At 40.4% G+C, this 10,817-nt stretch overlaps 1 protein-coding gene across 1 annotated transcript; it reads left to right on the top strand.

Annotated features, from left to right (window-relative positions):
- The first annotated feature begins 515 nt into the window (after positions 1-515).
- On the top strand, positions 516-10,561 carry nt5dc2 (5'-nucleotidase domain containing 2). Its single transcript, XM_069660206.1, has 14 exons — positions 516-934; positions 2,877-3,061; positions 3,302-3,376; positions 3,481-3,536; positions 3,682-3,775; positions 6,188-6,316; positions 6,789-6,849; positions 6,947-7,049; positions 7,151-7,252; positions 7,397-7,478; positions 7,628-7,714; positions 8,716-8,856; positions 9,186-9,250; positions 9,793-10,561. Exons 1-14 carry the CDS (start codon positions 550-552, stop codon positions 10,052-10,054), a joined length of 1,827 nt encoding a protein of 608 aa, XP_069516307.1. The 5' UTR covers positions 516-549; the 3' UTR covers positions 10,055-10,561.
- The last annotated feature ends 256 nt before the right edge of the window (positions 10,562-10,817 follow it).

The raw sequence follows: 10,817 nt of genomic DNA, 5'->3' as shown, positions 1-10,817 counted from the left end.
GCAATAGCAGTCTGATTAACAATATAAACAATATCTACAGTTTTTTAGCTTGTCGTAACAGTTAATTCATGCATAATGATTATATTACCATAATCTAGGACAGGTAGAAAGATTAAAACAAGTCTATGTTCTAGAAATGATTATAAATTCAATTTGACATGAGAAATTACTCTTGACATCAACATGACATTTTTTTGTAACTGCTGTCAAAACAATGTTACTGCTTGTGGCATTTTTAGTTTTAATTGGTTTTATTTATACTGTGTTAATGCTCGTTTACCTACAGAATGTAAAATATAGAAAATCAACTAATCTAAAATAAAGAATTATGTTGCGGTATATATTATTTCTGTGTACAAAAGAAGTACATGAATGTATTTTAGACGTCTAAAAAATCATTGGTTTTGATTGGCTGCAGTGAGCATAGCTCCGCCCCTTTATATGATCGGGCGTGGCTTCATTGAAATCCACAGAATGTTATTTTCAGCCTGCTGATGCCAGTGTGCAGAGGCAGCAGTTTCTAGTCGTGTTTACATTTCAGCTGCAAAAATGTCTTTAAAGACAGTGGGCACAGCGTTAACCCGTACACTATGGACAAGAGGAAATAGGACTCCGCCTCTTGTTCGATCTTCTAAAGTGAACAGATTTTCCACCACGTGCAGGGAGTTTGGAGGAGGAAAGCAGGGCCACGGAAAAACAAAAGAAGAACAAAGTTGCAGCTCGGACTCGGACAGGCAGCCGAGTGGAAACCTGCCAGCATCCGGCGAGTCTCCTCACAGATGCACGACAGGGGAGAAGAAACGACCCAAGGAGCCCGTGGGTGCTCCGGGTGTTACTGGTGTAAGAAGACGGTCCTACACCTCCAACGCTGGTCCAGCTGACCAGAGGTCCTACCTGTGGGCGCGCTACAACGACATGAAGCGGATGGTTCACGGTAAGAGTACCCCCTGTTCTCCCAAAGTGTCTCCCATGCAAGTTAGCAAACGTGCAGTTTTTCTTTTCATAGCATCAGCTATGTTCTGCCGTCAGTGAGGACATTTTGTTTGTGTTCATCCAAACCGACAGATGGGACATTAATGCCTCCACGCGTCACACGTACAGTATTATGACGTGCACAGAAATGTATGAGTTTTAAAGATAACTGTTTTACCAAAAGCAACTATTTGGTCTTTAAAAAAAAACACCAACAGACGAAAAAAGAGCTATTAGTCAGGAATTACTTTTAGCTATCGGTGAAAAAAGTTGTTTGGGGTATGGCAGACCAATTATTTAGTCATCATTTCACAGAAAGTTATTAAGCCAAGTAGCTTTTTTTAAAAACCCATTTTAATTTGTTTTTAGTTATATTTTGCACGGTTTAAAAATAGATTAAAAGACACGTGAAACAAATAAAAAGTGCCAGAAAACCCAGTTGCTTTATTTTGAAACCTCGACCCAAATAATGTTAAAGCTCCTGCAAGGAGTTTTTCACTTGGTATGAAACATCCTGAATTAATTCTGATGACTCTATGTGACCTACAAAAGCAAACCAGATTATTTCCTATATAGTTATTTTTAATGCCTGAAACTGCATGCTGCCTTTGTTTACATTTTCCAGGGCAAATATTTAAAGTGAGTGATGCATATGACTGTTATAGAACGCAGGAGGAGATTCTTTGTTAAAAACCACCACTTAAGCATGCACAGGACAAAATCAGCAAAGAGATCAGAGGTACGGCTTTGTCCACAGGGGGCGCCACAATAAACACAAACCTAAAGTTCCTCACAGAAGCTTTAATATTTCATTGGAAACAATATAACATAAAATTGGCATCAAAATGATAATAACAATACATCCATACTGTATAAACACTAACCACAACAATAATAGTATGAATTTAAATCAGACGATACAGCTAGAGATTTTGTATAGATGTATTTAGACGAATGATCCAAATAGAAATAAAAGTTTACTGCAAAATAAAGCCTTGAAATATATATATTAGAAACTTAGAGTGATATGAGTGATTGATTATACAATTAGTGTGTTACAATATTGGTAATAATTAAGAAAATACCAAGTTAGTAAGTTTCTAGGCAAAAATACTTTAGGTTTCAAGAGTAAAACAACTCATTATGCAGCACAATGCCCCCTTACAGTGTTGTTGTGATAGGTGATAATTATAGCTGACATGCAAACATGTTATTATTGCAGCTGGTCGAGGTCTAATAATTTCTAACAGTATAGATAGAGGCATTTCCTGTCGTAGATTAACTAGAGGAGGACTAGCCTCAGGGTCAGCACATACACATGTGTATGTGGCCAGCTGCAGGCCTCATTGGACTGTCCCAGGACAGAGGGACATGGCCTACTTTCTCCTATAGACACACAGTGGCCCTCTCCCGTGCTCATATTCCAGCCAAAGTATTAGAGACAGCCTCAGTAGCAGATTGTAGACTGTTTGTTTAATGTGTGCCTATGTGTAAACGTCATGAATGTTGTACTGTATCAAAATATAGGCCAGCCAGACTGCTCAAATAGATAATAACAAAAGGAATGTATGCTATGCTCCAGTTCAGTGGTGAAATGAAATACTCTTATGTTTTGCTTTGGTAAAGGCTGTACACAATGTTCTTGTTTGGATTGACATGTTATGTTACAGAGTCAGTTGATATTTTAGAAGCACACATTACGCAACCTCAGATGGGCTTGCCAGCGTCACTAGATTAAAACTGCAGTGGAGTAACTTCTTTGCTCTCTGCAGAAGTGCAGAATCAGCACATTTTAACAAAACAGTATATTACATTTAGTTTTTTTATATTGAAATATAAGCCAGATCTTGTGAATGGCCTTGATTTGATCATTTGACATTTAGTGTTTATTCTTCTGCACTCAGATCTGATCCCACCAGGCGCGTGTAACCTCCTCAACTCCTCCACCATCTACGCCAACAACGAGGTCAGCCTGGAGGAGGTGGACATCTACGGCTTTGACTACGACTACACGCTGGCTCTGTACTCGAACGCCCTCAACACAGCGATCTACAACACAGCAAAGGGCTTCCTAATTGATCACTTTAAGGTCAGCTGAGTCAGCAATCTCCTTAAAGTCCTTTTATTAAAACATACTTAAATTAGAAAGCCTTTTTGCTGACATTGTATGGTATTTGTTTCCTTTTTAAACCTGTGTTATTTCTGCCTTTCTGAGGGACTTTGTAGCATTTTATTTGGGTTATTTTACAGTTGTTAGATTAAATATAGTGGCATAACAACAGCTTTTATATTCAGGTCAATTAATGCGTTTTGTCCCCCTGCTTGACAGTACCCTAAAGGCATCGGCAAATATGATTACATTCCCAACTTTGCTGCTCGGGGACTTCATTATGACATCGAAAAGGTAAAATCTTTTAAATCTCAAATGTCCTATTGCAGGAAGAGAAATGTTAACATTCCCTATAAATATACATTATTACATATTACATCTCTTCCTTCTCTATATAGGGTCTTCTTATGAAGATAGATGCCTTCCATTACATCCAACCAGGAACAGTTTACCGGTAAGAGGTTGCTGCTGTGCTGCCTGCTGAGTTTAATCTATAAATACCACATTCGTGTTTTTTTGTCCTTTTTCTACATCCGTGCTGCTGAATGCAAACCAGCTGTTTCTAGTTATACTTTGTGTGTTATGTTTGATGTTCCAAGGGGACTGAGCCCACTGCCAGATGAGGAGGTCCGTCGGCTCTACGGGGGGACTTATCATGTCCCGCTAACACAGGACAGTGGCTTCTATGGAAAGGTGAGGAGGATGTTTCCCACAGAGAAACAGATTAATTATAGTTTATTACTGTAGACTGAATACCAGACCAGAATAGGGCTTTAAATGTTTGTACTAACCTGGTGGAGAAAGCTTCCTGGAGTTTATGACAGTTATTGCACATTTAGTGACTTTTGTAATTCTGCGATTTCCTGCCTGCGTGTTCTCTGTAAAACATGTTCTGGGTTTGGCACAGATGGGAAATCTCCTCTTCACTTTTTGGGCTCAACACATCTCTTCTAATCTCATCCGGCTATTCGCGAACACGGCTGTAGCGCGGGATTATGTCCGTTTCTGTCCTCAAATATCACAAGAGTTTGGCTGTGCGTGGCCTCACTATTACATAAATCCTGATGGTGAATTTGGTAATCTCATTTGTTCCGTTGCCGTCATGAATCAGCTGGAAGGCCGCCTGAAAAGCTGATCACAAGAACTCTGTGTCCCCTAAAATAATTTGTTTTTAGTTTAGACGCTCCAGAAGCTGCACTCAGTCAGTCACGAACAGTAGAAATCTCTATCGAGTCTGACAGTCATGGAGGTTAATCTGACTCGTTTGCTAATTAGGAGCAATTTGGAATCGGGCCCACATAGTTTTCGGCCCATTAGGTCTTTTAAGTGTTTTCCTGAAACAGAAGTATGACTCGCCAACATCTTATTATCCCTGAAACAGTCTGATCCAAAATAGTTTTGTTGTGGCTCTAACCTCAATGGGGGACGGCTCTGTTTTTTGGACAGACTCTCAGTGGGAAGCGGTTGTTGTCAAAATGGTTCCAAATGCAATTAGGAAGTCATTCGAAAGTAAGGAAGACTAGAAGAGCCAAACAAAGCTTCATCCAAGAACTTCAAAACTTCAACCAAGTCCAGTTGCCTTTTGGATTAAGCCTTGACTGAGAACCTTCACAGACAGAACAGCCTTACTTGCAATATATTTTTAATGCTGTTATCCCAATTCCACAAGTTAATTATCTTGTTAATTATCTTGTTAATTTGATAAAAACAAACTTTGTTATACTCAGGGTTAGAAAACAAAATATTAAACCTGTTAACATGACGAGGCTAAACGTGTTTCCCTCATATCACTTATAATGTTAATTATCAGGATTGTCATGCGTCGGTCCTTTCTGGACTTTGGTTGTTCATTTGTTTTCAAAGCGATCATGAGTTTATTATTCTGAGAAAACAAGCCTTTTCATTTAAGGTTAAGGAAATGATTGTGATCTTGAAATGAAGGTGTTAAAAATATTTGGCCTTTCCCTGCATTTGTACAATTCCCACAATTCAAACGATAAGCTAATTTAAATGTTCACCAACATGAACTGCATCCTTTAAATAGCAAGGGCAACTTTGGAGAAACAAGCAACAGAAAACTAGATTTTTTAAAGACCAGCTCCAGTCATGTTTTAAGACGTATAAAATGCTCTGCTTGAAATAATAAATTGTGTCTGATATGTTTTTCTTTCTGCAAATTACATTTAATTACCTTGTAAAAATCCTCCCATGGCATCTCCTCCTTCTCCCTCATTAAACATTCCCCAATCTGCATCGTCCCCGCCGACTCTGTACTATGTTTTTCTTCTTTCGCAAAATTACAGCCGAAAACAAAACACGTCTCTGCCACGGTTTAGTGGCAACTTGTTGAAACTTAGCTAGCTTGAAATGTAGTCATTAGCAGTAGTAACGTTAACGTAAGTAGTCAATAGTGAGTTTTCAGAAATTATGATGGTTGCCATAGGTTACACATAATGATATGCATAGCGTCACCCCGTCCATTAACAGGATTGGCTCCTTAGGTTTGTGACCTCACAATCCTGCCAATCTGAAAACGTGTTGTTCAGCCTGTCCTTGGTACACTGCAGTTTAAAAGCAGACAGGCCCAGCCATGGAGACGACTGCTTATGTTGTCCCTGATATGTCTTGTAGCACATGAGGAACACCACATGGAGATGTTTACAAGGTTACACACTTGATGTTCACTGGAGGAAAGCTTTAAGTATCCTACCAGTTAATATGGGATAGAGTTGAGTAGAGAAGAAAAGCATATCTTTGTCATCACTTAATGTATCAGAATTCCTTCCCTTGTCATTATTGTGCAACCAGCTTGCTAGTTTTAGCTTGTGTAAGACTCTGCTCATGCACAATGAGTGCAGGCTTAGACCAAACACATAGGCAAGTAGACAGGCATGTAAGCCTTAAAAAATCATGTCCAAACATTTGTTTGGACGGCCTTTTTGAAGGCTTGCAGCAGCCACAGATGCTGTTTTTTCTTATTTTTTTAAGAACATTTGATTATTTGATTGCTGACAGGATGAAAACAAAACATAAAAAACTACTATAAACAGCTTCTATAAGAAATTGCCCGCCCTGGCTTTATTTAAAATGTATTTTCCATCCCAGGGACCAAAGGTGAAGCAGTTCATGGACATCTTCTCCATCCCTGAGATGACTCTCTTGGCTGCAGCAAACGATTTTTTCATCACCAACGAAATGGAATACGATCCTGTTAACCTCTTCAAAGACGTCTCGGTGAGCTTGCCCACCCCCTGATTCTCACTGTAATAAATGCTACACGTAGTTGTGGCCTCACCCTGCAGCTCACGCGGAGAAGCAAACTGACTCGGTGTATTTGACTGTTTCCCGTGCTGTGATTCTTCAGCTGGCGGCTCAGGAATCTGCTGAGCTCAGGGAAAAGTTTGAAATGGACTCTCGTGGGTAGAACAGCCAACAATGACCGCTTTACCTCTCGGTGCCGAGGTGCTTGGGTTTACAGTTACAGGGCACTACAGCATGCCCATTATGTCACCATAGGATCTACTTACAGGGAAAAGAAACCTGCAAACTATGAGGTTTTTAAGCACTCTTGTTATGTTACCCATTTCTTTCTTTTATCCCAGCAAAATATGCTCATTCTAGATGAGGAAAAGCACCATGAAAGTGTTGAAAAACGCAGATAATTTGTTCATCTGTATCTTTTATATAAAACTCTTTTAATCCTCAGGAAGCAGTTGGCATGGTTCACCTCAAAGGCTTCATGTACAAATGGGTCATGGAAGATCTCAGTAAGAAATCCCTTCCCTACTTTCGAATCAAGTCTGCCAATTCCTGCAAAAAAGCCAACACTACAGTTACAGGTTGTGTCTTCTTTCTCTTAAATAGATAAGTTCATCCTGAGAGGAGAGGAGACGGATGCTGTGTTGCATCGATTGGTTAGCAACGGAAAGAAACTTTTCCTCATCACCAACAGTCCCTTCAGCTTTGTGTAAGTGTTCTCTCTCTGTGCTGCACGTCTCGATGACTCCGCTCTGAGTCATCATGAGTGTAAACAGCTCTGTTGCAATCCTTTCTTTTTCCTGTGCGCAGAGATAAAGGCATGACGCACATGGTTGGGAAAAACTGGAGAGACTTCTTTGACGTTGTCATTGTGCAGGCAGACAAACCTCACTTCTTCACTGACTGTATCAAGTGAGTTCACGTGGCGGAGAGAGTGCTAACAGAACGCTAATCTCTTGGTTTAGTGAGTCATCACTCTGTAGAGCTAAACAAGCACATTGATGTAACTTGAGCTTCTTGTGTTGGAGAGAGATCTCAATGTGTTTCCTCTTACAGACCTTTCAGACGGTTGGACGGCAACGGAGACCTTAGATGGGAAAAAATAACCAGTTTGGATAAGGGGCAGATCTACAAACAGGTCTGTGTTACTTGAGGGTACTCAGTGATTTCTCTGACTCTGACTGTTCACGGGTTTGTTTTTACATGCCGCAAATGAGGCAGGTTTTCACTTGTGCCATAATGTACTAAAGGAAGGCCCGTGGTTTGTGGTTTTGTTTTGCATTTCAGGGGAACCTGTTTGACTTTCTCCGACTGACAGGCTGGCGAGGTTCAAAGGTTCTTTACTTTGGAGACCATCTTTATAGTGACTTGGCAGTAAGTGGCAAAGCCCGGCGATTACATCATTAATGGATCCTGGGTTAATTTTCCATTTTATTAGTCACTGTTACTTTTAGTTTTTAGGAAGTTCTTTCCATGTAGAACATTCCTTATCGAAAGCCCTTTCACACATGCACTCCTGACGATTTCCTGAAAATATAAAGACATGACATGATGTCGGCCCTCAGCCAGAGGCTCCTGAATGTCTTCATCTCTCCAGTTTGCAGACATCTTTGCAATTGTCTTGTAATATACAAGACAATTGCAATCCTTCTTCTTCAACCTTGGATGTTTTTGTCCATCCTGTTACGTGTCTCTCTCACCCCGGGCCATCACCCTGCACACTCGCTCACAGTGAATGCACAGGGTGAGTTTTACCTGCTGTTTTATCAGCTGACCCCGCGTTCTTGCGGACCTCTAACTAGGAAGCTGGCAGGAAAGAGTCTGCATAAAGTCGGGGTGAAAAATTCACACATGCAGCCCACCAGGAAAATCTCTGGAATTTTCTGGAATGCAGTGCATGTGTGAAGGGGCTTAAAGTATCTTTAGAGTTGCCTTCCATGGTGTGTTTTTTTTACAAGGATTGCTGCCATGATATGAACTCATCAGTTAAAAAAACACATACATTATTTATGCTCTTGGCCCTTGAAAACACAAAGTGATTGACACTCCCTCAGAGGCTCACTGCATTGCACAATACCCAAAATGTTTTCATGTGGCATGTGGGTGGAGCCGGAGCAGGCCTCACAGTGAACATGTCAAACACCAGATGGCGGTAGAGACGGCCTGATATATATATATGTATAAAGCTTAATAAAACACCCAGTTATAAAGTGTTCCACACACAATACCCACAATGAAAATATATAATAACAAATTAACAGTTAAGAAATAAATAAAACATAGATTAATCTATACAATAGGCATCACAAGGAGCTTAAAAAGGTTGCTTATTGCGTGGTACAATTTGAACGAAGCCGATTCACTTGTTCTGTCAGGATCTGATGTTGCGACACGGCTGGAGGACAGCGGCCATCGTTCCCGAGCTGGAGCATGAAACCAAAGTGGTGAGCACAGACCAGTATGCTCTGAACCTCACCTGGCTGCAGGCTCTGACCGGCCTGATGGAGCAACTACAGGTGAGAAGAAGTCGCTGCATTGTTATATTAAAGTAGACAGTATCAAATTGTTAAATCAGCTGATTGGAAACCCTGGTGTGCATTTAAAGACTGGTAACTTCTGTGATAGAATCTAGACAATGAGGTTGCTAAAAAGTTGTCCAAGCTGCTGTTCATGTAGCTTCTGTTAACGATCCCCAGCCGTCCTTTAAGTCGTGTGAAACTGAATGAATGAAGCACCAAACCTGTGTATTCGGACGATGCTCGCTTGTTAAGTCTTTGTCTAACTGTTCTTTATTTTTATAACTATAGCTCTTGATTTTATCAGCTCATTGTCTCTGTTGTCCTAGATACATCGGGATGCAGAGTCCAAAGATGTTTTTCAGGAATGGCAGAAGGAGAGAGAAGAACTCAAGTAAGTGGTGGTATCTAAAAGGGAATACATTTTTCCTACATTTCTGTGGTTTTCCAGTCAGGGTATGTCGCATAAATTTACCGATGTTTGTTGAGTTCTCCTGCTCGTGGAGCCGTAATTACAATGCCTATATGTACCAGGATGCATTGGGCACTCCCTCACTCCACTGTGAATATTGTGGCTCAAATTAATGCAGCTGAATATCTGAGTAAAATGTTTCCCTGTCCATAACGTCCTCTACTCTCATATTTTTGTGATGCTATTTTCACTAAGTTTAATTGCTCGCTTGCAATGAAACAGACCTTACTTTTTCCCAGACCACCAACTATGTCAAATGATAGAGTTGGTGGCTGGGAGAACAACAGATTTTTGCAGCTCAGATTTCCAGACACAGAGAACTTTGGCATAATTTGCAGGCGTTTTTTGTTTACCACATAAAGCTTGATATACACATAAGATTGAAAACTGTGTTCGTTCTACCAACAAGTTTATAAAGTAATTAGTAATTCGATCAAATTACAGCACAACCTTTTATGTTGCAGGGTGATGACAAAGAACCTGTTCAACCCTCAGTTCGGCAGCATCTTCCGGACGTCACATAACCCCACCTACTTCTCCAGACGCCTGTCTCGTTTCTCAGACGTCTACATGGCCTCTCTCAGCTGTCTCTTGAACTACGACCTCTCTTACACTTTTTACCCACGTCGCGCACCTCTGCAGCACGAGGCTCCTCTATGGATGGACCAGCTCTGCACAGGCTGCATAAAGACACCTTTCCTGGAGGAGATGTCTCACATACGATGAGAGCTGGGCTCTCCTCGGTGACTGATGTGGCGGTGGTTTTATCATTAGGACTTGGTGAACACTTGAGATGGCCTGAGGACTTCTTTCAGAAAGCAGGGTTTCTTTTTAGCCAAGATGGTACCCCACAACCTCCTGCATATTCCTGCTCCACATAGTGACCCACTTCTCCACTGAATCCACTAGAGGGAGCTGTAGATTTAGCTGCATACCCTTTAGTTAAACGCGTTCTGGAAGACTGACACACACTTCAGGTACACCCAGAATTAAAGTTACATGTAAATGCTGAATAATATTAAGCTGTCTACGCACAATTACAACAAATAAATAAGACAACATGACACAATTAAGTGTTGATCTCTGAATTCAATGGCTTAATTGGCATGAAAGTTTCAGGAACAGTTTTGCCAATGCATCAAAGTGATCAGATATTTGGAAAATATACAAAAAACAACAGAAACATTAGCAATACAACATAAAACTATTACTATTTAAAAACTAACTCAATATGTCAATAAAATCATCCAAATGTATGTGTATATGTTCGTTTTTATCTGTGCGTGTGTGTGGTGCATTTATTGGCTCACCTATACTGTACACATCGGATTTACATGTAATCTGCCGAGTTAAAGGCGATTAAAGTGAAGAAAGTGGCTTTAAGATCACTAAGGAAGTACAAACACAGTACAACAGTAAGTATGTCCTTTGAGTTATCCATGTTGAACATGTTTTCTCTTTGAAGTTGTCTTCCATTTATTTGATTGGT

Source organism: Semicossyphus pulcher, unplaced genomic scaffold, assembly GCF_022749685.1.
Source record: "Semicossyphus pulcher isolate SPU_LCO1_2020_fin unplaced genomic scaffold, fSemPul1.0.p SCAF_13, whole genome shotgun sequence".
In the NCBI taxonomy this organism is placed as follows: domain Eukaryota; kingdom Metazoa; phylum Chordata; class Actinopteri; order Labriformes; family Labridae; genus Semicossyphus; species Semicossyphus pulcher.
The sequence above is the reverse complement of the archived record's forward strand: the minus strand, read 5'-3'. Positions and strand labels throughout refer to the sequence as shown.